Source organism: Clupea harengus, chromosome 2, assembly GCF_900700415.2.
Source record: "Clupea harengus chromosome 2, Ch_v2.0.2, whole genome shotgun sequence".
NCBI classification, from domain to species: domain Eukaryota; kingdom Metazoa; phylum Chordata; class Actinopteri; order Clupeiformes; family Clupeidae; genus Clupea; species Clupea harengus.
In genome coordinates this window covers 30,368,309-30,395,319 of record NC_045153.1, presented here as the reverse complement: position 1 = coordinate 30,395,319, position 27,011 = coordinate 30,368,309, and the positions used below count along the sequence as shown (strand labels likewise).

At 41.7% G+C, this 27,011-nt stretch overlaps 4 protein-coding genes across 4 annotated transcripts; 1 reads left to right on the top strand and 3 right to left on the bottom strand.

Annotated features, from left to right (window-relative positions):
• Window positions 1-1,685: 1,685 nt before the first annotated feature.
• ednrbb (endothelin receptor type Bb) lies at window positions 1,686-5,463 on the top strand. Its single transcript, XM_012825064.3, has 8 exons — window positions 1,686-1,871; window positions 1,991-2,465; window positions 2,626-2,738; window positions 2,957-3,161; window positions 3,667-3,813; window positions 3,913-4,046; window positions 4,138-4,246; window positions 4,649-5,463. The coding sequence occupies exons 2-8, from the start codon at window positions 2,043-2,045 to the stop codon at window positions 4,757-4,759; spliced, it is 1,242 nt and encodes a 413-aa protein (XP_012680518.2). The 5' UTR covers window positions 1,686-1,871; window positions 1,991-2,042; the 3' UTR covers window positions 4,760-5,463.
• Window positions 5,464-13,666: 8,203 nt separating this feature from the next.
• Window positions 13,667-15,552, bottom strand: LOC122133352 (leukocyte cell-derived chemotaxin 1-like). The gene is made up of 4 exons (XM_042709397.1): window positions 15,411-15,552; window positions 14,458-14,808; window positions 14,325-14,341; window positions 13,667-14,239 (listed from the first exon to the last, which is right to left on the bottom strand). The coding sequence occupies exons 1-4, from the start codon at window positions 15,550-15,552 to the stop codon at window positions 13,970-13,972; spliced, it is 780 nt and encodes a 259-aa protein (XP_042565331.1). The 3' UTR covers window positions 13,667-13,969.
• A 1,211-nt stretch (window positions 15,553-16,763) lies between these two features.
• On the bottom strand, window positions 16,764-18,625 carry LOC105898064 (leukocyte cell-derived chemotaxin 1-like). Its single transcript, XM_042703144.1, has 3 exons — window positions 18,469-18,625; window positions 18,097-18,234; window positions 16,764-17,137 (listed from the first exon to the last, which is right to left on the bottom strand). The coding sequence occupies exons 1-3, from the start codon at window positions 18,538-18,540 to the stop codon at window positions 16,946-16,948; spliced, it is 402 nt and encodes a 133-aa protein (XP_042559078.1). The 5' UTR covers window positions 18,541-18,625; the 3' UTR covers window positions 16,764-16,945.
• Window positions 18,626-21,373: 2,748 nt separating this feature from the next.
• On the bottom strand, window positions 21,374-25,447 carry si:ch211-199f5.1 (protocadherin-8). Its single transcript, XM_031560433.1, has 3 exons — window positions 22,787-25,447; window positions 22,490-22,685; window positions 21,374-22,087 (listed from the first exon to the last, which is right to left on the bottom strand). The coding sequence occupies exons 1-3, from the start codon at window positions 25,226-25,228 to the stop codon at window positions 21,699-21,701; spliced, it is 3,027 nt and encodes a 1,008-aa protein (XP_031416293.1). The 5' UTR covers window positions 25,229-25,447; the 3' UTR covers window positions 21,374-21,698.
• Window positions 25,448-27,011: the final 1,564 nt, after the last annotated feature.

The following is a 27,011-nucleotide window of genomic DNA, read 5'->3' as shown; positions in this document are numbered from 1 at the left end:
TACCGTGATGACTCTGCCATCCACTGTCTGGATCTCCATTACCTCTGGTGAGTCAGAGCAGCTGTGGGTTGGAGCCCTGAGGATTTTGAGCAGGAGATTAGTGTTGCTGAGACCTGACACAGGTTTACTGTATCGCTTCATTTCATTTCTCCAGTATAAGATTGGAGACAATTTCATTATTTACAAAGCTATGCAAACACTGTCTTACCCTGTGGTATGTTGATCAGATGGTGGTGTCTTTGTTAAACTATTTGCTGTTTCACCTAGGATACAGAAGACATTGATGATCTGCACATTGATGATGTGCAAGTTGAGGAAAGATAATTAAATGAATAGGGCATACATATAAAGATTTGTGCAATAATAAAGCCCTTCATGACAAAAGTAAATACATTTGAATGCCAGTTATGTTCAGCTAATCAACTTGCTAAGGCAACTGAAAAACCATTCAAAGCTAGGCCTATACTAGACAGGAAAAGGTTATGGTCAGCTGTGGAGAAAAGGACAAATGCCCAGTGACTTGTACACTATGCCTTCACAAATATTGCCATGATAAATTGTATCTGACCGAATCGCATGGATGGTCTAATTTTGATATTTGGTCATTATCACCTGTGAGCTGAAGGGATGAACGTTATTGCCTTCCCGGTGTCGAAGACAGAGTGACGGAGAGATCAGATCCACTTTCAACCCCCGGATACCCTAGGCTTTCTCATTTTGACTGAGACCCTGTGGAAACGTATTGATTGCAAGCTGCAGCGTAGCTGTACTTCAGGAGTGACTAGCCAGTAGTCTACAGATTGTGCACAGACTTGTTTGGCACTTACGATGTTTGGAGTAGATACATGGCAACAACTGGTACTAATATTCATTATTACGTAGGTCATAAGTAATACGTACGCTGTGAAATGAACTATTCGAACAGATGGTAACAACAATAAATTATCTTGGTATTGGCAAAAAGCAGAAATTGCTGATAATCTAACCAAGGGTTGTAACTGGTGTACAGTTGCGCACTACAGCGATACTCGGCCTCAGCAAATTAAATTCATCACCCTTTTTCAGTAGGCTACTGCTATTTAAGAGAGAATGGGAAACTAGTCTCCTCCATGATGTGATTAACAGTATAGGTGGAATTAACTTATGCGAATAGAATGGGGGAAAACTGCATATCACTAATGGTTTTGATAACATTGTACTAGCTGTCCTACTCAAACATTGGACAAGTTTTCATGGGCACCTTATAAAATACATTTATAGATGAAAGGTGGAGTCCGTGATTCTAATCGCATAAACTTTTTGTCAAATTAGCGAATTGTTCCTCTATTGCGGTCCTCTAGCTGTCCGTTCAGCGTTTAGCTCTTAGCCCTGGCTCTGTATATGGGAAACAAACAGTGGATAGGACCGAACCATAAACAATCCCAGCCAATCAACACGGTGCTTCAGGAACGGGAGTAATTTGATTGACAGTTGAACTCCAATCAACAACCTTTTGCCAAACCGAATTAGTGTTTCGATTGTTTTTCACGATTTGTATAAACTTGTATTAAGAAGCCAATCTTCATTAACTTCAATTTGCAAGGATTGAAATTAATGTAATATTCCATAACGACTAAGACATATGCTTGGCTTATAGGGAAGAACGTTTGATATACAGTATGTTGTCTGCCCTGTAGCCTGTGCAGTGTATTAAACCTGACAGGATGGGAGTAGAAGAGATGACAGCTTTATGACTCAGCAGTACCTTTCTTTCCCTATAAAAGTTTCACGCCACCTTTGTGTGTAGCATCAGATTCGCATCAACAACAAAGAATATGGTTTGGGGAATTTAGACACGGAAGAGTGATTTTCACTATCACAAGAATCACTTGGTGAGTAGATCACCTACAATTATATGGAAATTGTATTGTTTTTAGGACATAGTAGTCTTTTCAACATATGAAGATTTAAAAATGTTCTGCTCTTTCTCGTTCCTTTGGCTTTTCTCTAGATACTGTATATCTAATCAATTTGGAATCAATAGAAAATAGCCCCGGAATATCATGGAAAGTACATCTATTTTCATTTGTGTTCTGCTCGCCCAAGTCATTTTAGCTGGGCCTGTAGACATGAGCACATATCAAGAGACCTTTGCCGACATCAATGAAACAATCTCTCGGACATATCAGAAAGAGGAACAGAATAACACATTGAACACATCAAACTTTAGTCTAAAAGCCCCTGGGCAGCGTCACCATCCTCCCCCAATGTGCTCGGGGCCGACCAGGATCAAAGGAGCATTCAAATACATCAACACGGTGGTATCTTGTTTTGTTTTCATCGCTGGGATGACAGGCAATCTGGCACTCCTCAGAATTATTTATGAGAACAAGGGCATGAGAAGTGGACCTAACATTCTAATCGCCAGTCTTGCGTTGGGAGATCTCATGCATATTGCTATTGCCATACCTGTCAATGCATATAAGGTGAGTACAAATATATAAATAATATATGATAGTATAATTGTTAAATCACATGTTATTTGTCTTAACGTATGGTCAGATTACATGTATTGTGTATGCATTATGTATCCAAAACATGAATGCATTTTTGAGGGAGCTAACTGTATTCCTTCTCTTCTCGTAGCTCCTGGCTGAGGACTGGCCATTTGGTGTAGCAATTTGTAAATTAGTGCCTTTCATTCAAAAAACATCTGTTGGAATCACAGTTTTGAGTTTATGTGCACTGAGCAAAGACAGGTATGAAATATCATGAAATATTTTCTTCAGAGAAAGCACCATTTATTTATTTCAACATGTTTCATATTTCTCTGACAAGTGGTCTCTTTGATGTGGGCTTAATCACAACAGTCATTATTAAGCTTCAACAGCAAGCACTAATATGTTCATTTGTACTAACCTTCAGGTTTTATGTATCTCTTTAAAAAGTAACCATCAATATACATTTTCATTCTTAGATACCATGTTGTGGCCTCTAGAAATCATATCAAAACACTTGGTGTTCCGAAGTGGACAGCGGTGAAACTTGCTTTAATATGGATTATATCAATACTCCTTGCTGTGCCTGAGGCTGTTGGATTTAATATGATGGCAATGGACTATAAAGGAAAACATCTTAGGATATGTCTCCTTCATCCAGTACAGACGTCCCAGTTCATGCAGGTATGGTGCTTCTCTGAGAATCCAGTTGTAAAGCCATTAACCACACCAGTGATGTCAATTATTGTCTATAAACATTTCCCCCGAAAATGTCTGTCCTTTTGTGATTATTTAGATGGAATTATTTGCAGTTATTACACTGTGGTTTTGTGTTTTTGCTATGCTTTCCCTGTCTGACAATGTACTAAACTTAACAGTGTTAAGTAACAGTGTTAAGAGTTTACCACTTGGCTCGTCTTCAGGAACTAGCCTGACAACATTGCCTTTTTTAAACGGGTCTAACATTACTGCAAGAAAAAAAAATGATAGTCTTGAACAACAAGTCAATATAGGACTGTTGCCGTGATATAAATTTGAGCAGAGCGCAATTGCTGGAAGCCCATTGCAACCCTGTCCCAATTTCAAAGTCTCTGTGTCAAGAGTTCTACTGAGTGTACCCATCGTCCACAATTTCCACAAAGTCAATTATACAGTGTGTGCACCCATGATATTTTCCTCTTCTTTCTAGTTCTATAAGACAGGAAAGGACTGGTGGCTCTTTGGAAGCTATTTTTGTATGCCGCTGGCCTGCACTGCAGTGTTTTATACTCTCATGACCTGTGAGATGTTGAAGAAAAGTAGGACACAGATTGGTTTTAATGACCATATCAAACAGGTAAGTGAGGTGCTTTTTTTCTACCTGGAGATGCTCAGCCTCCAACTGAAAGAGGCCGCATGATGCATTTCAAATATCCTGTGCTGTTCGTTCTTACAGAGGAGAGAGGTGGCCAAGACGGTTTTCAGTTTGGTGCTGGTGTTTGCTGTTTGTTGGTTACCATTACATCTCAGCAGAATCTTGAAACTAACTATTTATAATCAAAAGGATCCCAATAGATGTGATTTACTGAGGTAAGGAGGAGTGTATATATAGATGTATTTATAAAAAAAAGATACTTCTCTAGCATGAATCTAATATCATCTTTTTTTTTTGTTTAACTAGTGTCTTCCTTGTCCTGGATTACATTGGAATCAACATGGCCTCTGTAAATTCCTGCATGAACCCAATTGCTTTGTATGCGGTGAGCAAGAGATTCAAGGCACATTTCAAGGTAACACTGACTGTGTTTATAATCTTTGTGCTTTGATGTGCTCGTGTAAGTTATTACTGTCCACGCAACACAATGCTCTTTGGAGAGATAGATAGAGAGAGAGAGAAAGAGAGGTGGTATTATAGAATGCTGTTTGATCCCCAGCCAGATCCTTTTCTTGCTCATTGACCTTGAAGAACTACGCATTCACAAGTATTGTCTCCTTTGAGATTACCATATTCAGGTGCAAACGGGCTTACAAGACAGAAGAAAACATCCTGTTCAATGGGATCATATGGTGAAAGACTGCAGTAGCTTTCGGTCTTTATCCAGGCTTTCCCTTCAATGCAGGACATTGTTGCAGTTGCACTGTGTTAAGTCCACTTATTTGCACAAAGACTTCATGACCTTGTCTTTCTACAGGCCTGTCTGTTTTGGTGGTACCCATCACCTCAGACAGTGGCACCAGATGAGAACCCGACCTTGGAGAAGACGAAGGTCAACGGACACGCCCCAGAGCCAAGCAAGTCCTGACACATGAAAGATGTCGCTGCCTCATTTGAACATGTTACTGTCACTGCAATTTAGTTTTTTTTTTTTTTTTTACTGTTGCTGATGTTTTTTTTTACACATTTTGTGTTTGAATGTTAAATCAAATTATGTTGATATTTTCATCCATATTTTGACAGATTAGTTAAGTATTTATGCCGTGCTTTAAATTCTTTTTGTGTGTTGACTTTGAAAATTGGGATGTGACATTGTTTATGAAGTATAAAGCGTACACAGTCAGAACATGACAGCTGCATGAAGCTTTCATGAGGGACGCTGTTTGATGCAGATGCCTTCATGTTGCATTTATATGTTGCTCCTCAGTAAGACTCTGTGCACCCCACATGACTTCTACTTGAAGTGTAACTGTGTTACGTCCTTGAGTGGCATATATCATGTTGAAAAATCTCAAATAAAAGTCTAAAAATCGAGTGAGGCAATGGGTGTGGTGTTTGTTTTATGGTAATTGTATTCAACACATCCCAACACAAATATGTATCGTGTGTGCATAATGATCTACGGAAAGGTAGCTGATGGGGATTTTATACAAAAATAAAATCAAAAAGAAGAATGTCCTTCCACTGATAGTGGCGAGTGTGTTGTTCCCACGGTAACATTGCTCTTAATGTGTTAACAAGTAGTGGCTGCTGTTGAAATGTTAATGCATTCTCTTCCAGAGTGCCCCCAATGTACACAGCGCTGAAACACATAAGGCTAAGTCAATGTGGTAATTTTTCATGACTCATCACACATTTAGATTACACTGGTCCTTGAGAACAGTGAAAATAAAAAGAAGTGCTTGTTGCAGAGTTTGAAAAAACGAATTACTAATGCAAATGTAGTTGGGGGATTTACACTGGGTAATTGGCAATATATTGTGTCTATCTGTACATGCAATGCAGAGTATTACAATGTTTCACTCTTTTGAAATTGAATTTACAATTAAAAATGAGCACAGCCACTTCTGTCACTTGTCCTATGTCAAATGCCCTGAAAAACAAAAGTGCAGGAGTTTAAAATGTGTCTAAAGAAGGCCTGTCTAAACATAAATTATCCAATTGACAGTTTGAATTCATATTCTACATATTAAGACTGCAACATTGTAGCTATACATTTTATTCCTATAGCGGAGATCCTCAAACGTTTTACAGTTCTTGACATCAGTGACAACTGTGTTGTGTGGAAGTTTGTTGCCTGATTGCTTTCAGGTGTTCTGATTTAGGTCCGTCATGAACAATACCTTACTATGCTCCATGTTCCATGTTCTGATTTAGGTCCGTCATGAACAATACCTTACTATGTTCCATGTTCTAGGGCAACTTCCATGTTGTTGTTTTGTTTCATGGTTACCTGTTTCCTGTCTGCTTTCTGTTCAACAAGTGGTGATGACTCGCCATAGGCAGAGTGAATCCTCCAGACCTGTCATCATTGACAGGTGTGAATAAAGTAGCAAAGGTTTTATGGCGAAGCTTCAAGCACCGTCGGCTGTCGTCAGCCGAACATCTGGTCTTGGCATGAACCATACAGGCGCTTGATAGTCTTACCTCAGGCACTGACTTGAACTCAACCTTACGTCATGCGCTACTTACAAATGTATATTATGGACCTGGGCGTGGGCGACACTGTCTGAATCATGTGCATGCTAACGGATTGCTCGGCTCTGAACGACATCTGGGAGGGCCTGTGGGGTTGTTTAAACAAACACGACTATTCATCATATGAGGCAGATTTGCCAGGTGTGTGGAAGATTGCTAGCAGGAAAGCAGTCACAAGCCTGTGTACAAACAAGAAGCTTCATGTTTCTCTAAAAAAGAAAAAAAAAAAAACACTGTTCCTTTGTCATATTGATGGCAGAAGTGTGCAAATGAGAGCACATGATTAGGACATAGCCTGCTTTCCCCCCCAAACGTGGAGACGAAGAGGGAGTGCTCACTTTGAGTGTGCACATCACCAGTCAACACAACAAAGGGAAATGTATTAAATTGGAAGACGTCAGTGGATTTCTCTTCAGTGCTGAATGACTGATTGATGACGGCCTATTTATAATGCATTGTTACATGTGTTGTGCATTGGGACACTTTATGGAAGACTTGAGAGTGGGAAAAGCAAGAGAACTGGGATGACAGAATGAGGTCAGGAGGAGGCGGAGGAGGGGGAGGAAGGGAGGGGGAATAGTTGAACACCTGATAGGCCTGTCACAGGACAAGGCCCCTGCATAGATTGGAAGCTTTCAAAAGCTCTGAGCCTGTTTTTGCTTTTGCTCTGATCAATCAGTCCAACTTTTCAGCGAGTGTTTTTCAGAGCTCCTTTTCGTTCACTGCTGCGTGCACAGCTGCATTTGCTTTGTACGCTGAAGCTAATGTGTGCTTGATTGGCCTTGGTAGGTTTTAATCCAGAGTGATGTGGTTTAGTTCAGAAAATAGGATTCACGCATGTGCAAGCTGCACCTCAATAGAAAAAAGCAGAGAGAAGGTTGTTATGGTTACTTCGGATATATAAAGCAATCATTTGTGCCTTCATCCATGTATTCATTCTTTCTTTCTCTCATTCTTTCTTTCACTCATTCTTTCGTTTAATTTACTCATTCAGAGAGTGACCTGCAGGCCACAGTCCACACCACATGAACACAATGATGTTTCAAGCCTATTGAGAAATACAGCTGTGTACTTGTGAATGTCATGCATTTTTGACATTTTTGAGCAGTCTGGATGTGAAAAGCCATTTCAGTAAATTGAAGGTTCACAGCACGTGTATAAAATGTGCTTGTGAATATACATATGAAATACCCATAGATTTTATGTCCATTTGACTTCAGGTACGTACTGGTTTTCACAGGTTTCTAGCCGTGCCACATTAGTGAATATGCTAATCCTAATGAAATGGACATAATCACCCTCTAGTCTCTACCCCATCGATTACAGGGTATGATACTAATGCACTAGTCGACTGGAAAATGTATGATTTGGATTTTTCTATTTTAGGTTGAACTGTAGTGGATGACTGAGCTTCTGAAGCCTCCCTGCCCTCAATCTAGCAGAGGTGATTGGTCTTGGGATCATGTCTGGGCTGAGATTTAATCAGATTATTCTGTTACAAAATGCCTTTGAGGTCTTCAAGATTTTGGCAGCAAAACTGTCACTGAATGTCACCCTTTACAGCAGAATAAGGATAAAAAAATGATGTCTGCCAACTTGACTGTTTTATTTCTTCTGTTTTGAAACTAGTATTTGATAGCATTCTGTATATTCACCAAAGCAATGCCTTCATTTCTCAAGAATCTTCACATGTGTGTTTTCTCATTTTCATGTGGGAAACAGCAATCCCCACTGCCTTAAAAAGGCTTCTCTCAAGCAAACAGTCTTGGAACAAATGGTGTGATACCAGTGTCATCTTTAAACAAGAGGGAGAGAAAGAGAGAGAGAGAGAGAGAGAGAGAGAGTCAAAGAAAGAGAGAGAGAGAGAGAGAGCCTGACACTTGCCTGAAAGTAATCTCTGAGCAGATAAGACCTAGATATCACGTCCCCTGGTACCAATGAGACTCCCATGCCTCTGGATTTAATTAAACAGTGTGAAATTAATTAACTAGCAGGGTTGCAGGTAAAGAGACTTCTCACTGGGAACACACAGACAGTGAGTGACACAGACAAGCCTTGCGCCGTATGTACAGTGACAGGTAATGATGTGCTACTGTATGTGGTTTATTTTGGGCATGCTATTAATGTGGCGAGCACAGAGAGACTTGGGGGCGAACGAGAACACAGACACAAAGAGTTATCAAAATAACAGCCCCCCAAAATCAAAGTATGAACCTGTGTTTGATCTGTTCTATAAATTAATTAAAATTTTCAGTTCTTTATAATAATTTGGTGCAAATTAGATGGAAATGAGATAAAATATTCATTTAGTTATCTGGGGAATCTGCCCGGCGGGCTTTTTTAGACTTCAGTCTGGCTCAAAATGCTGTCCATATGGCAATTATGTACAGTAGCATTGCAGGAGTGTTGGTCTGATGCCTACTGGCGGAGACGAGTCTGCCCGTGACAAACTGCTGCTAGGATTTGATGCGAGGCAAGGAGGATAATGAGGCTGTTGTAAGCCGTAAGTGTAGAGCCGGCCCCGGGGTTGGCACATCTAAGCACCGTAGCTGTCATTGGTGCACATGCAGCCACAGATTAAGAACACATTTATGTTCCTCCTCATAAACTTAAGACAGTGCTTCCAGTGCTTCCAGTGCCACTCTGGACCGCTCTGCCTTCATGCCTTAAACCCCTCTGACATCTCAGATGAAAAGATGAACAAAGCCCATTGTATATGCTGTGTATATATACGGCATGGCCATTGATTATATGCTTTTTGATATTCCCTTTCGATGACCCTTTTACTCAGCTGTCAAGGAACACCCAAGATGTCCCTTATAAAATCTGGAGAAAAAAAAAAATATCCACTTGAATGAACCAGTGCTACTGACTATAAAACACATTCATATATTTCTGATGGTTTCCACTCTGCATTGTGAGTGTGGTGGCAGAGGTGCTCTGGGAATGATGCTCTTCTCTTCGCTATTGAACCCTGGTGTGGAATACTTTAATTAGTAAAAGGCTGGAGAAGGAGCATTCAGAGCTCCTTGGATCATGGTCTAGCAGTGTGGCTATGACACCTAGGATGGGGAAAGTCAGGCGTTTCACATGCCAGCCAAGTTCCAATGGAAATAGTGGGTGAGAGAGGAATGTAATGAGTCAAAGGCGTCTAATAGAGTCAATAGATGCCACACAAATCTGAATGGCTGGCATGGAATTAGGGAGAGACTTCAGTGTGAGGTGAGCAATTTACCCTTTTCCAATGATGGAGGCGAGCGAGCAGGGGCCAGCCTCTCCATGCAGAACCAGTAGAGGCTGAATTAATGGGCGTTTGGAGGTTGCATACTAAACAAGCAGGTGGGCTGGTTGCCACCCGTGCCTCAGGCAGCACGGCTCTGAAGGAACCAGAGAACAGCGGGGGGGTGTCAGAAACGACCAGGCCAAGCTGCTAGTGGCCACTCAACCATGGGATTAAAACGCATTAAACCCATCTACCCAAACCATACTCTTTGTGGAAATATTAAGAATCGACAGGCGGAGGTGCCTGAGCTAATAGTATCATGGCAGTTTGTGTTATGAGATTTTTTTTTTCTCTCTCTAAAGGCCAGCAACAATGAATGTATCTTTGTGCTCTCATGCAGAAAAACATAATGAGGGATTTTAAAAGGTTTTCTGTGTACTGGTTTAGGTGCAAAACTAACCATCGCTTTTGTTTAATCCCTCTGGTGTCTGAATGTAATTCAAAACATGCGATCAAAAGTCTGGAGCTCATGCAAGAGTGGCTCACACTAGCAATGAATCGGAAGTGAGAAGAGGTCGTTTCTAGCACGGCCATTGCACACTTTGAATACGCTCATAAGCATCACTAACTTGCTGCAGTGGAACCTAGATAACGATCGCAAGCCTCTTTTGTACTTACCCCAAAATCGAAAAAAAGGTGTGGAAAAAAAAGGAATGCAAGAGAGGAGTTCGGGAAATACAGATATTTTTTTTTTTCAATTTTAAAACTTCATTGTCCATGAAATGCAAATCAGTAATGGGATTTTTCTTTTTTGTGGTTTTCATTCATAATTCCCCCAGGAAACTGACAGCCCCAGAGCACATCAAATACATTTGTGTGGGGGACAAATTATGTTACTTCACATAAAAGATGGAGTTTCTCTGCGCTCATGGTCCACTGTGACCCTCCAAACCCTTTTGGGATGTTCTGTTGCCATGGGGACAAAGGCATCCTCGGAGTGACACCTGTGTAGAGGACCCTGAACATGTGGCAGTAGTGAGGACGGTGTAGCTTAGCAGCTGAGTAGCTTACAGGGCGAAGAGAGGGGGAGAAGGATGGAGAGATTTAGGAGCTATTTTCACTGATCACTGACTGATGTTACGAACAAAGACCTATTCCTGAGGGTACGTTGCCAAGGAGACAGTATACTGTACGTAACCACTTCAATTTCTTTTCTTTTTCTAATTGCAAATGTAGCCGTTACAGGTTGTTCTGACCATGGAGTATCCCCCATGACTGTTCCCTCTATTTAAGATTGATGTGATTCATTTAGCAGCCCATAGCTAAAGTGAAGCAAGCAGCACTTTCTTATTAAAGTGATGAGGTGAAATGCCCAGTGGGATTTAGAGTTAGCAGCACTTGTGAAAGGAAGAAAAAACGGTGGCCTTGGCTTAAACAGAGGCACTTTGCACCGTGTTTAGGAACATTGTTTTATGTTTTATAGTTTCTATTTCATTTTACAGCCCGGCAAAAGATATGATCTGGGAGAACTGGAGCCAAAGAAGAGCTCCACTGCATCCGGTGTTAAATGACTCTCCATTTCTGGAAAGTGTCTGCATTCTCTTTTTAAATCAATGGCACTTTTTCTGGGTGGTAAATAAATATATAAGACCGAAAAAAAACAAAGAAAGAAACAGAGATGGCCCTTTTTGCACATTGTGCATGTTGGGATTGTTTGAAGTATCCCTGCAAACAGACACAGCACACACAATGAATGCATAAAATGTACCATTCTGACGGAAAGGCTGCTGCTGCAGCCACCCCCCCACCCCGGCCTTGTTTTGATGGTCTGCGATGAAAGCACAGGTGGATGCTAGAAAAACAGAGAAACTTCCCCCGGCTCCGGCCGCTGCCGAGCCCCATGTCTGTGGGCTCCCATTAGCACAGGAGTGCTGGTTCGCTGTGTGGCGGCTGGGCGCAGCGGGTCAGCGTGCACAAAGCTCTGTTTGTTCCTGGGCCTGCAGGGCTCCCTGGGTGAGCCCGGCTCCAGAAGGGAGACAAACAAGAAAGGGCTTCAGTCTCTGCCGCCGGAGTTGCTCCCTCAACATATTTGTCTCTTCCCCGCAACAGGGGAGCCTTTGGTAGCACTTCCTTCTCTGAGCGCTGAGCCAGAGGATCAACAAACTTCTGTTCTTCTAAGTGAAGGAGTTTAAATGACATTTTTTTTTTGTTCTTTTCTTTTTGCTTTGTGAGATTCCTCAGCCCCTGTCCTCTCTTTTTTTTCCTCTCTGGTGACACAGAATGCATTTAATGGTTGTAAAAATAGGAAGTGAGTTTGTTTTTGATGCGAAATTACAGCACTTGCTCTTTCGCTTAGATAATTGCACTCGCTTTTCTTATGATCTTAATACATCTTAATCCCAGATGACCTATGCCAGACTTCATGGGCAATCTTGGCCCAGCTGTTTTTTTTTTTCTCCGCAGATTAATAAGAGTGTGGCCTCATGCTCTGTGGCTGTCAGGTCAAAGATTCAATACGGCGCTCCAATCTGCAGTCCAAGTATAACTCCATTATGGAGGGGACTTCTAAACGTGGGCTGGGTGACACACAGCGGGTTGATTTAGTTTAATGACCATGACAGTGACAGTGCACTGATGGAAATTGGACTCCCCCCGCACATTTACATCACTTCAGGGTACTTGGGGCTCTTTTAGTGGCTGCTCTGCAGAGCACGAGCCATCAGGAGGTCCTGGATATGTCATGCTTGTCACCTTCCTTTAAGTGCATCTGCAGACGTGGGAGGGGGATTAATATTATATAGCCTACGGAAGCGCACAGACTGTCTTATCAGCGCTGTGTCTGCGATAAGCACCTCAGCCCGGTAAAAACCAAAGTCTCTCACTGCGAAGAAACAATCGTCTTTTTTTTTCTTCTCTTCTTTCCTCACAAAGCAACATACAGTTAATGTGTATAAATAGTCTTTTAGTGTTATGCAGAATGATATTTTAGATCTGCATTTAAAATCTTATCTATAGTATAATTATCACAAAGACATGCGTTTTTTGCACTGGTGTTTTCATTTCATGTTGAAATCTTTGAATATTTTTTTGTTAGAAAAGATACGGTGTAATCATGTTGCTCCATGGAACCCCATGCTATCTCCTCCGTAGAAAATCAGCGCAAATACTAGCAGACATTATCGGGCCCTAGGCTTTCTGACTTTTTCAATTTCACTGTGTCCATTCAGAGGTGTCAAAGTCAGTCTGCGTTCTTCTCTGATTCAGTCTGGATCTTAGAAATTCAGATGACACTAAAACAGTCCCACATAAAGCCTCCTCAGAACATTATCATTTAGGATGATTTGCCTGGGATTTGCATGTGGCAACTCACATTTGTTAATACACTTAGATGGTTTGCAGAGCCACTTCTGTTTGTTTGCTTATGTGTGACCTAAAATCTGGGCTCCAAGTAAAAGTGAAGGGAGAGAGAGAGAGAGAGAGAGAGAGAGAGAGAGAAAGAGCACAAGTGATTGCATGAGAGGAATGGAAAGGATGGAGACGTGTTAAAATTATTTAGGTGTTTCAGCGCTCCTGTTTTTTACGGAAATGTCATTTTTTATTGAAACGTCGGTACTCGGTAGTCTTGGCACTCACCTCACATTAGTCCACATCAATGGAGATGTCAAAGTGCAAAGAAATGACTCTGCCATCCGCCTGGCACATTGGCTGCTCTGGAGAGAGCGCGCGATGTGTTTGGAAAAAAAGACCACATCAGAGAGTGTTAAAATCACTTACCCAAAGTCAGCAGTGTGATTAGCACAACACCGCTAATCAAACCAGACTGCGGAAGGTAATGACACACACCACAGTTGCCACAGGCCAGAGCCCGGGTGCCTGATATTCGCTAAATCAAACCAATAATGTGCTTTCACATGCAACATCACAGTTGTCTGCCTCTGCATCCATGCTGTGATGAGCAGAGGCTTTGACTTTAATCAGAGGGACATAGCATATTGAAGCAACCATATTTGATTAATTGTGACCTAGAAAAGAACTAAAGAACTAATTGCCAGGAGACAGCTCATATCTCGTCAAGGTTTATTACCGAGTCGCAAGCAACAAAAGCAATAGCACATTTGTGCCATTTTTTTTACAGTTTTTTTGTTTTATTGAACAGGTTTCCCAGTACCAGATATAGTGTATTTATAGACCAGTCTCACCAAGAGCACGATGTTTCTTCAGTTCCATAGTGCTGATGGATAAGAGCTCTCTTTAGTTATATACAACCACATATAAATGAACAAAAATAAATAGCACCATTTAAGACATTGTGTTTGTATTTGAACAGCTTAATTGTGTATCTTTGTTTCAGCTGAGAGCTTGAGGCGACTGGCCATCTCAGACAATTCCCATTATGCGAGCGACCCACCAACGGCAGGGCATGATGACTCTGCAGGCCACTCGGCACCCGTGGTAGTTGTACGGCCAAGGCCAGTGCCCACCGAGAGGCTCGCATATCCTCTCACAGTGAGTATGGCTCCGATGGCACTCAGTGCAGCAGATGCCGTTATGGTCCAGCATGGGATCGAAGACCATCGAGCCTGTCTCTCCCTCCTGACCGCGCTGCTGTGGAACAGTACAATCCATGTTAAACAAGGGCATACGCACCTACTGTTTAGAAATATTTTAATAGTTTAAGTTTAAAGTATTTGGCAGATTTGACGGATTTGACAGATGTTAAAAGAAATCATACACTATCAACAACACTTTCTTGTACATTGGTGTGACATATTAGCCTTCAAAACACACTATGACCCCTCCTTCTGTGGTTGCAACTAAATTCAATGACCTTAATTCAAGAGGTTGTCTGTCACTTCAAATAAAGCTCCTCCATCCAATGTTCTTGAGTGAATTTCTCTCAAGGAAGCCAGTTGGACAGGAGCAGATAAGGTTACCGTCCAACATTTCCTTGCCTAATATGTTATTCATGGGACTGAAAAAACGATGTGTCAGTACTGATATGATAGAGGCTCTTGCGGGGGCAGTACTCACGTGGTAGGGGTTCTCAGGGTTAAAGGCAGACGCAGACCCTTCTGTGGCCTCCACCTCCCCCCTTCCAGAGGTGATGTTCTGGGCAGAGCCGTGGGTGTCTTCGGCGGCAGCCTGGAAGACCTCCATGTCATACTGACGCTTTGTACGCTCGATATCCCTTTTCTCCCTGTCTCCCTCTGTGGCATCTAGCATGAGGAGCACAACGGATGTCTCGCCAACAATGTGTGTATGAAAAAAACATCCTGTGACAGCCACAAATCAGTGGCACAGAGAAGTTGCACTTCGGTCAGGACAGCTTGGCCTAGTAAATACAACATACTTACAATCTGATTTGAAGACAATATAGTTTGTCTTGGCAGTATCGTCCTGTTGTGGGCAAACTCCCAGACCATCCATTTGAGAATTGCAACATGGCTTAAATGGACATTTACATTATAGTCATTGTTTGACATCTAAAACAGAATAACTAAAACACTAGTTTGGGGGGTCGTGGGCATGTAAAAGCTGAAAAGTGAAGACATAGAGATAACAGGATCGTGTTTGCTGTTTGGAATGGCTTGCAACCTTGCAATGAAAGGAGGCTAATTAGGGGAGGTTTGAGAAAAAGCTCCTTCATGTCTGTTTGAAGTGGATTAGTTAGCAGCATGAATTGGCCAGTTTAATTGGCTTCCAATCACCTACCAGAACTAACATGATGGTCAGTATTCCCTAAGGCCCTTAACACACATGAAACACAATCTGGTATCCTGGACACATTAGGTCAGTTCCTGCCAAAGTGGAAACATACCCCCCAGGTAGGTAGGACGTAACCAGAAGATGGGCAGAGGCCCACAGAGGTTGAGGATTCTGCTGCTCAGGAAGCTGCTGTCCTTGAGTGGCTCCTCTGACGCCACCCAAACCAGAGACGCGTCATCAAACTTCGCAGGCATGACCTCATCTTCCTAAGAGGACGAGAGTCACCTCACTGTTCCAGTGCTGTGATGCTTATAATGGTGCATGATATGAGGAGAATATAGAATAGAACATTTTCTGTATATTGTACAGGTCAGGACATTTAGGGTGATCTTCTAAAGAGCCAGGTAACCCTTTATCACTATCATCATCATCATCATCATCATCATCATCATTTTTCTCTCCTTAATCACTCATTGTGTTTATAACTCATTTCTATTAACACTCGTTTCTTCCCTTCTTTTCATTCCTTCATGTTATGTATTCTTTTGTCTCCACTTGCCGGAGCAGAAAACTACAGAAACCTACACCCTGACGCTGTACCCCTCAGATAACCGTAAAAAAACAAGAATTCCCTGCACTTTTATACTTGATGGCATGTCGCTATTCTTTAAGGTTTCATGTTCATTCATTAATAATAATAATAATACATCACATTTATATAGCGCTTTTCAAAGTTCTCAAAGACGCTTAAAATAAAGACATGAAATAAGATTACAAAAGAAAATAAATAAACAAACTACCATGCTTCACATACTGTATTCATATATGCTATGCAGTTTACTATTACTACTTGCTGGCTCTCCATGTCCACTTCTGATGCTTGAAACTTCACTTTTGTCAAATAGTTGAGAGATGGTATGCTGTATGTATTTCCTGTTATTCATCTTCTGTGTTTCCCCTCCTCTCTTTCTCCCCCTCCCTCTACCCTCTCCTTTGCCTCCTCTCTTTCCCCCCTTTCCTCTATTCCAGGCCTGCCTGGGGCACATGCCCCATCCCCTTTTGAGTTAGTATTTGTCAAGGTTTCTTCCTGTTGAAAGGGAGATTTTCCTTGCCAGTGTCGCCATAGGCTTGCTCTTGGGGCGTTAAGCCTTTGTTTCTGTAGAGTGCCTTGAGACAATGCTCATTTTTAATAGTGCTACACAAACATAAATAGAATTTTTTTAAAGTGCATTAGGTATATTGCCCTATCAACAATATACTGTATGTTGTTTGTGTTTGTGAAAGACTTTATAAGCCCTAGTGTTGTAGGAGAAACTGCTATGATGGCATTCTATGGCGTTAAGGTATATTTAATTTCATTACAATTTCATAATAAGTGAACTGTTCAGTTCCTGAAATGTAAGCATTCTATCTGATGCTTTAACACTGTTTCTATGTGCACTACAATGCAGAGAACATACCAGTTCAATCCTCAAGGAGTCCTTGTTCACCGTCTCCACCTCGGGAAGGTTGCCTTTGATCTGGGATTTGATGTAACACTTCTCTGCTCCAGAGAAACGGATCCCGGTAACTCCCTACTAAAGGGATCACAGCAGATATAACACTTCTCACAAACAGGTGCATCCAAAAAAAAATCCCTTAAAACTATCATCTAATTGGAAAAAGAATAAGATCAAGAATAAAATCAGAAATACTCCCAATTTGGAAATCATGAATCTCTACTGCCTCTTCATCTCCGCTGCCGATTTTGAACCTCTCCAGGTTATTTTCAGAGTCAATCTCCATGGAACCCCCTTCAATCTTCCCATTAATGCTCACGCTGTAGTGAATATTGTACACCTGCGGAGATGAATCATGCACAAGTGATCAAATGACTGTCATCTGTTTTTCATGTTGTCATGTCTCAAGAAGCCTGTAGACTTTTTGCAACCCTCAAAAAAAAAGGAAAAAAAACATCTAAGAGGGAAGTTGGGGTTGATCAAGACCAATGTGAAAGGTGTGTTGCACATTACCGGCTTAATGGAAAACAGAGTAGAGGGTGGGATATTCAGACAGTCTGATTCAAAAGGAGCACATGAAAAGCACACACCTAGAAAAACCCTGAGCATCTTGGATATTCTTCTTTCAAGCATAAGCAGAGTGTCTGGTGTTTAAATGCACTTTCACAAGTGGACAACGAATGAGGCTGAAGAGGAGGCTTGCGCAACTCAACTTTTACTATTTTTTTCTGAAAAAAGGCACTTTTAAGGTCCTTCTGAGTTATAGATGAACACCTTTTCCCATCTAAAAAATCTTGTAGGATGGTATGTTTCCTTTGGCAGATTCGCCCTGTGACACACACAGCTTCAAGATTCCTTCACTTGGGTGCCTACTGGGTCAGTCCAATTACAGCCATGATTGGAATGTAATACCTACCAGGAGGGTAGTGTTGGCCTGAGGCAAAAAATCCAACCTGAGCTGCCTGTCCTTAACATGGGCTTGTTATAATATGCAGAGATATTCCAGTATCTTTAATGAGGCAATGAACAGACCACAGGTCCCCCTCAGCCCCTTTTTACACAAACGTCACTGGACTAAATCTGGATACTACTGCAGAGCTGGGGATGTCTGGAAATCAATGTCTGGTCAATACCCAAATGTATTAATGAAAGACAGTTTACAGTAGAGAAGTAAATTGTAACTCACAAAATAATTCTGGCATACCACATACAACAGGCCCAAACACTCGTTTGATTTAAAAAAGAGTGACATTTTTGTCAAATCAAATAGATGGCAACTTTTCAGAAAAATAACTTTACATTTTTGTCGCTGACTTTCCAGAGGTAAAGGCCCCCGATTGCTCCAAGCAGCATGAGGGTTGTGCTCGCGATGAGTGCGATGGTGCCGATTCTCCAAAAACAACTGGTGCTGTGGGGCTTCAGCGTCGCAGCGAGTGCCTTTCAGAATATAAAAAAAACGTTAAACTAAATTTATGTCGCAAGCTCTGATTTAAGCTGACAATTTATGAACGGCAAATGATTTGATGTAAAATAGATATGCTATCAATGAATCAGCTCATACTAGGACGCAATACTCATGATATCACAATTAAGTTACTTCAGGTAACTTGTGATAATAACCAGTATGAACCTTCATCTCTAGCATGGTATCTAGCATGCATGGTGACTTACCGGTGAGAAACCTTTCTCCGGATCCACAGGACAAACCTTGGTGAAAGGAATCTTGTCCGAACTTTCCTCCATCGTAGCGCATTGACTCCTGTTGCTGAAGCCTCCTCAAATTAAGAAAGTGCCCTCCCAGAATAGCGAGTGACCATATGTCTGGCGTTTTGAGAGAGAGAGAAAGAAAGCCAAACCGCAGCCTGGACGATTTATTGGGAAAATGTGCTGGCTTTTCCGGTGCATTTCTGTCAATAAGCCTATTCACAATATGCATACTCTATATTGAAAATCACAATACAAAAATACCTGTTACTAACATTAATAGCCATCCTGATGGATTAATAGGAGGAGTGATATACTTGTATTCTACAGATAGCATAATTCAGTCAGGAAAATCTGCTCTTTGCTATTGCTTCACCATGGTGATGGCAGTTTCAGTTAATATTCACAGTAAGTGGCTGACGGTCCCCAATGGTTCACATAGACAGAAGGACCTTCATGCTAAATGTTTCCACATTGCTCTTACGTATGATCAAATATAAATAATGCTCCTCTGATACATAAATATGATATACCACAAGTATATCTACATATTTAATATCCATGTAAGAAGAAGATATGCTTATTATTATCAGAGAAATGTTTCTGTGGAGTTTTGTTGTGATGTGATGTTGCACGGATTAGAAATGGGTGCCGTCATATGCGCAGACTCAGAGCTCTGGTGATTTGGGTGCAGAAACCGTTGAAGTTACACTTAAAGGGATTGTAGTTTCTGGCATACACGGTTTTTGCCAGAGGAAATTCATGATGTTTGCAGTGTATCGGTTCAAAATGAGTGTGTGTGTGTTACTGTCTAGTATTTCAAATGGATGAGCGAGAGACCAGAAACTTTCCTGCAGCCCTAGACGCTGGGTTGATGGCTGTTGGCACTGATACTTATTCGGTCCTTATGAAGCATATTCAAATCTCTGTGCAGAGAGGGGTTGCCAGAGTCTTCAACCTGTATAATGGAAATTAGTTGTTGCTGCTGAGTAGTAGCGGTTGGCAGTGCAAACAGAGGGCTTGAAATCTGAAGTGATTGTATATGGACTCTGACAGTGATTGGTGGAGAGGGTGCAGAGGAACAGGCTCAAAGCGCACCCCTGTGGCGTGCCTGCAGTGCCGTGGTGATTGGTGATGACGGTGTGTGCCACCCACTCCAAAAGATCAGGATCTGCACACTTCAAAGCTGCAGAAATAACCATCTCTGGGGTAGTGAGAACACGCTGCATGTTAATGGCCTATGATATAAATGAATGAGTTATTTTAGTTGTAGTGACTAATTTGTTCTTAATTTGTTCAAATCTGTTCTGCTGAGACCAGCAAAGCAAAGTAATATGACGTGACACACACTTAGGGGCATGGGTGACTGCTACCTACAGCTTTATTATTACATTCATGCTTCACTTTAAAGTATGTATCATTTACAAACAAAAGTTTATAACATAGTTCATGTGTTTAATCATTAATAGCTAATTATGTTTTACTGTGCGTACCTGGTATACTAATACAATTATTTCTGTCAGAAAAGAATATTAATGGTTTGATGGAATAAAAAAGTAAGTCCAAATTAAGAAACATCCCAAACTGCTCATTTAGTTACGAGAGCAGAATCTGTAATTGTGCATACTTGTTAATCTAAGGAGATGGTTTATGCTAGTAATTTGGTCTGGAAATATTAGGTATTGTGGCTTGTAAGTAACCTTCTGGTAGAGGGAAAACAGTGACATGTTTCTCCACTATCCCAGCTGAGTTCCATTCTTATAAACAAATTGATAGCTTGTACTTTAGAAAACATCATCTGACATCACATAGATCTCAGATGTCCTGTGGAGCCTTTTAACTGGACAAGGGCATTCTTTTTTCTCCAAAAATGAAACCTTCTCAAATACCTTCAAAATGCAAATGCCAACCATTAGTCGGCATTAAACAGTTTTTGAGCATCAAAGTCGGCAACATTTCTGCATTTCAAATTAAGCTGTGTTTCTTTTGTAACACAGCATAAACTGATATCATCAGAAAAAAATGAAAGTAATTTTCACATTTCCACTGTTAATCTCATTCCACTTATTTTTCAGGCTTTGCTCTATATACTTTGGAAAACCAAATCAGTTAATGCCTCATTAGTTGAGCCTCTTAGTTGTAATTCACCCCCAGTAAATGTGGGCAGCCGACTGTGTGGGCAGATCCATGAGTAATACCAGCACTCATGCACTAAAATCTACAAGATGTCTAATTCATGTTGCTTTGGGGTCTTTAAAAAGTACTCATTAAAGATACATGAATAAAACTTCGATCCTCTCTTTAACGCCTACCATGAAATGTTTGAAGGACATCTTTGGTTATTGTGCTGTTGGAAGCTCTGGGGCGATCCCTGTTGATTTGATTGATCTTTGAAATCTTGTTCCATTAAATATGCCTTCTCAAAACTACTTATTTTAGTGTTTATAGGCAACAGTAGGAGATATAAATCATCATCAGGTGTTCACAGACAGCGCTTCTCAGTACCGGCTGCTATCACACTGTCTTTTGTCTATCTTTTTTATTAATAGTGTCATTTAGCACTTGGGTAAAACACTGGAACAAGTAATTTACATTTGTTAATGACATATTGTTGAAAATGTTCACAGCCAAAATATAATTGACATTTTCTAGTCAGTAGATGTTAAGGGCACTATGCCCTTCTAAATCCTCAGTGAACACATTATGTTCTATTTATAGGTTTGTCTTGTTGTGGCCAAACTGAGGCTTAACATTCAAGTATGATATGACCTGTCATGTTGAATGACCTTTCAGCATTTGAGTAGATAAGAACGCAGTGGGTGGTGTTCTAAGCCAAGACACAGGCATTTGTTGCTCACAAACAGCAGCAGCATTTTGGATTTCTTTAAAACTGTTTATTTGTGCAACATTGTGACAAAATCTGATACAAACACAAAACACATTTAGTATTCTGTCATTGATTAAGATTGAATATGAATTCTTCTGCCTGAAGGCCCAGAAATGATCCATGTCCCATTAAATGTATCTCCACATGCCATATAAAATCAATAGGGTGCTGTTTTTTTTCATTTTGAATAAAAAAATATACTCTGTATTTACAAAGAAATGTAATATCAACATATTAAAACAGTCATAAAAGATACCAAAGGACAAACACCTACAGTACAAACACACCTAAACACTGTGCACTTGAAATTTTATGATTTTGAAAAGCTTTCATCATCATCATCATCATCATCATCGTCGTCGTCACCATCAGTTGAAAATGTCTTTGTGGAATGTGTGTACAAGGGAATACCGATCTCCTCGGACTCCGGAATCCTCTCTGGCTGTGCAGAGCACACAAGTATGTAGTCAAATTTTCTATGCTGAACTTTTTCCTGAACACTGTAGGGACCACTTGTCTTGGGCATTTGAGCCTTGTTATGGCTCTCCCTCTGAAGAGCGTCCCTCGGCAGTGTGGCTGTCTTGGCAAATGTTGAGAGATGTCTGTTAGATGGGTTGCCATGGGGTCTGATGGCTGATGGGCTCCAGCATCTGTCAGAATGGCCCAGGATCTTGCACTCACTTGTGCAGGCCCAAAGCCCTATGAAAACAATGCAACACATGTCATTCCATTTAATGGTCCAATATCGATTGATCAGCCAGTGAACAGTCACTGGTAGGGTCATTTAATATGTATCATCCCTGAATTTGCATGTCTGGAAATGGTGCCAATGGCTGTACAATATCACAACACAGACAACATCAGTCTGGTTTCAATTTATAAAAACAAACTGGGTGATCATGTATAGTGCGTGAGTGGCCTTCATCTTTGTATTGAAGTCTGATGCATTGGAGGTGATTAAGCTCCTTATAACCCACTAGTGCTAAAGATTTGAAACCAGATACAGTCTGATATAGAAAATGAAATCCTTTGGATCCCATCTACGGGGTGTAGGTTTCTTTAAAGCACTCTGTCATTTGAATATTAAAGGGAAAAACTAACCATTGACAGGCTGGCCTTCTTTTTTGTTTCCATCACTGATGTCTGAATCGCTGTCATTGATGTCACTGTCTCCTTTCCCACTGTCCTTCCCACTGATCTGGGGGTCTCTTGCTGAGATGGTTGTCATTGAGTTGCCCTTCCATATTGTAATAGGCCTCATAGTTTCCTTTCCATAGCCAGGCAAGGTACAATACCCCTATGAGAAAACAAAACACAATAAAAACACTATAAATGACAAAAGACTACCACCCACATGCAAATATAGAAAGATACGCTTATTTACAAGAATTCACATACCTCCACCTTGCAGTTGATTGCCCTTCCTTTGGGATGAAATGCATGGCTTTTCTCTCTTCCACTCTTGGGGCTTGTGCACATGTCGTTACCGGCCGCAGGTGCACTGGAGCTGATGAATACAGATTGGTTGGGAAATGGCTGTGCATCAAACATGTTGCCAACATGGTCAGATATCAGAGAAACCACATTACTCTCCCCCTTCTCCAAGTGAGGCACATTTTCTTTGTCATGAAATCCACCTCCTCTCTTTTCCCTTTTGTGTCGACTGCAAATGGTGGTAATTAAGATAATAGCGAGTAAAAGGACTGTGCAGCTGCCTGCTAGAACCACAATAATTACGATTGAGATGTCCCATTCATGAAGCTCTTCCTCGCCGTTTTTGGCATACACGTTGTCACTGGGGGGAGCGCCTGCAGTGAGAATGAAATGTATTGTTGCCGTGGATGTCAGAGACGGTTGGCCGTTGTCACTCACTGTGACCGTGACTTTCAATAGCTCGTCCACGTCGAAGGTGAGCTTGCTGTGCGTGTACATCTGCCCCGTGGCCCTGTTGATTGAAAAGCCCAAATCTCCGCCCTCTGTCAGTCTGTAGGATAGCTCAGCGTTTCTGCCCTCGTCAGCATCTCTGGCCTTTATATGGGTTACAATGTAACCTGAAGGTGCGTCTCTCGGCAGGAGAATCTCAGCAGTTCCGTTATTCAGGATGGGATGAATTATGGAGGGTGGGTTGTCATTTTGATCGCCTATTTTTAGATTGATGGCAGCACTGCTGTGAAGCTGAGGCCAGCCGCCGTCGCTTGCTTGGATTCTGATGTCCAGTTGTTTCATGACCTCATAGTTGAAACTTCTCAAAGCATAAACAGAGCCAGTGGCTGGATCTAGAGATACGAACGTTGAAACAAGTGACCCCATCACAAGGCTGTCCAGCAGCTTGTAAGTGATTTTGGAATTACGCCCCAAATCTACATCTGTGGCAACAACCGTCATTATATATGCACCTGGTGCATTGTTTTCTTCGATGGAAACTTCATAAAAAGGTTTGCTAAACAGCGGTGCATTGTCATTTTCATCAGTCAGCCTAACGGTATATTGGGATATAGCTCTTAAGGGAGGTGAGCCAAAGTCCTCTGCCACCACTGTTAAGTTATACTCAGGGATGCGTTCTCGGTCCAAGGCTGAGGCTGTGACAATCGTATAGCTGTCTTCATGCGCCCTTTGAAGTTCGAAGTGATCGTGCCCGTAGAGGGTGCAATGGATTTGCCCATTCACTCCAGAGTCCCTGTCCGTGGTGCTGATTAACGCCACGAAACTGTCTGGCTCTGCAGCCTCGGTGATGTAAGCGATACCTGCCGTGGTGGAAGTCATCGGAGTGATGCTGATTTCAGGGGCATTGTCGTTCACGTCTTTGATGTGAATTATTATTTTACAGACCGACGGAGTGGGATTGGCACCTAAATCAGTTGCCTGGACATCTAATTCATATGTTTTTTTGTCTTCGAAATCAACGGGAGTCTCAAGTGTTACACGTCCCGATTTGCGTTCCACCTTAAAAAGTTGTCGGATCTCTGCAGAGACCTGTTTTCCGAATCCGTACACAACTTCCCCATTTAATCCCTCGTCGGAGTCAACTGCATTTAAATCCAATATAAGATACCCAACAGGAGCGTCTTCGGGTAAATCGACCGAAAAATTATTTTGGTCGAAAACTGGATAGTTGTCATTAAAGTCATTCACTTTGATGGTTACCTTAGTGGCCCCTGATCTAGACGGAGTACCTCCGTCGGTGGCAACAAGCTCCAGAACATGAGAGGACTGAGTCTCCCTGTCGAGCTCTTTCATTAGTACCAGCTCCGCATATTTAACCCCATCCGCTCTTGTCATCGCATCAATGGTAAAGTGACTGTTCACAGAAATCTGGTAGCTTTGAATGTAATTAGACCCCACATCCGAGTCCTCCGCTGCATCTAAAGGGATTCTGGACCCCACAACCGCATTTTCAGAAATTTCAATTGTTGATTCTTTATGTGGGAACTGTGGAGAGTTGTCATTAATATCTTTAACCTCCACCTCGACGTGAATCAATTTGAAGCGCTCTTTGGAAAAATTAACAACGTCAAAAGTGAGCAGACAATGTGGATTGCGCTTGCAGATTATTTCCCTGTCGATGCGCTCTCCGACCGAAAGCTCTCCATCGCTCTCTCTCAGTCTGATAAAAGAAGCGTTAAATTGTTTCATCATGCGAAAATTCGTCTTGGTGCCCGGTGAAGGAATCCAGGATAAATCCCAGGCAAGATTACCGATCACAGTGCCTGGCCCACTCTCCTCGTTGATTTGGTATCTCAGTGTATTTCCCTCAGTCACAGCCGGTGAAATCACCAATTGGCAAAGGAAGGTGAATCCAAATATCCACCGATTTAACCAGGTAAATGTGCTTTGTTCCATTTTGAAGGCTCTGCTATCACTTAATTCTCCAGCTTTAATTGGGCAGTTTTAATCCCATTGTTTAGCAAATCATCTCCAGAATGATCCTCCTGCATGTGCCGATCATCAGGTCTTCCAAACTGTACTGGAAGTCACTTGTTCGATGTGCACACACAGATGCGTTCACGTCCCGACCCCTCCCGCGCAGCGCGGGAACCTGCAGTGGCGGGGTCCTTTATGGAAATCCACATGCAAATGAGATGAAGTGTAGCCAATCCGCCTCTTTAGAATGGAAAGTAGATCATATAAAGGATCTCTAAACCAATTCAGAATATAGGTGAATACCTCTTGATTAACCTTTTATCTTCGGTCTGCTCGAAATAGAGGCACGCACTTTCATGCAGAGTGCATTGTACTGAGGGTGCGGATTTGAATATTATAAGTATCCTACAACAGCAACAAAGAAAAACAGCCTGAAATCAGAATATTGAGATGTTTTATAGTCCTTTATCTTGCCTATATTTTCCCATCATATTCCTGCTAAAAAGGAATGAAGACAACTTTATTTTAGAGCAAGATTTCTGGATGAATAGAATCCCCATGAACCCAAATGTTTCTCTTTTGAAGACAGGGCACTTGTGAGTTGCCAGAGATGAATCGCATGGAATGATATCTCATTGAGGACATCAGTCAGCATTATTCCAAAATGACAGACCCAGGGTATAATAACCTTGGAGGGTTTTTAGATAAGAACATCATCTCCTGTGCAAATGCAGCCCTGTCAGCCACTGTCAAAACTCTTCTCACCTAATGATGACAAATGCGGGCTTGTATGGGCTCTGAGGCATGTATTGAAATGCATTTATGAACTAATCAGGCCAATCATGTCAAGACCCCCTCTCTCTTCTTCTTCTCTCTCTTCCCCCTTTTTCTGTCCCTCTCTGCCTCCATCCATTCATCTCTCTCTACAACTCTATCTATTCAGTTAAATTCAATTTTATTTATACAGCGCCAGTTACAACTGAAATTGTCTCAAGGTGCTTTACAGAGCCCAGAGCCCGAACCCCCTAGAACCAGCAATAAGGCAACTGGGCCAAGGAAAAACTCCCTTTTAACAGGAAAACCCTTGAGTAGAACCTCAGCCCAAAGGGAGGACCCATCTGTTTGGGGTTGGCCGGGTAAAGACATACTGTGGGGGGGGCAATGATGGCATTTGTTTATATCATAGGTACATAGGCTGGCATTCAGTATGTATCACAAGCAGAGCAGAATGAGTGCATAAAAGCAGAGTTCTGCAGGTAGATCAGGTGGAAAGACTGCAGCAGCATCCCATCGTGACACACAAAACACTATGCACTGTCAATTATCTAAACATCCATTTCATTATACTATAGCATGCCTCAGGCTATCCAGGGTAAGGGGTAGGGGGTTTGGGGGAGGACCCCCTCGGGAGAATGAACCCAGGTTATAGGGAGAAATTGAGATACAACCCTGGTCACCTTTAGCACCCAGAGAGAATGACAAGTAACATGGCCACTTCATCAGTATCAACGACAATATGATATATAGAGAGAGGAAGAGGTAGAAGGAGAGGTTTCCCGGGATGGTGCTTGGGAAGTATATTGCGACAGGTACCGGGTCTTGATTCACTAATCCTAACCATAGGATGCACTAAAGGAATGTTTTGAGTCTAGACTAAAAGATGGAAAGGGTGTCTGCTTCTTGGATAGAGACAGGAAGATTATTCCACAGGAGGGGGTGTTGATAGCAGAAGACTCTGCTGCCTGTTATGTTTTTTGATACT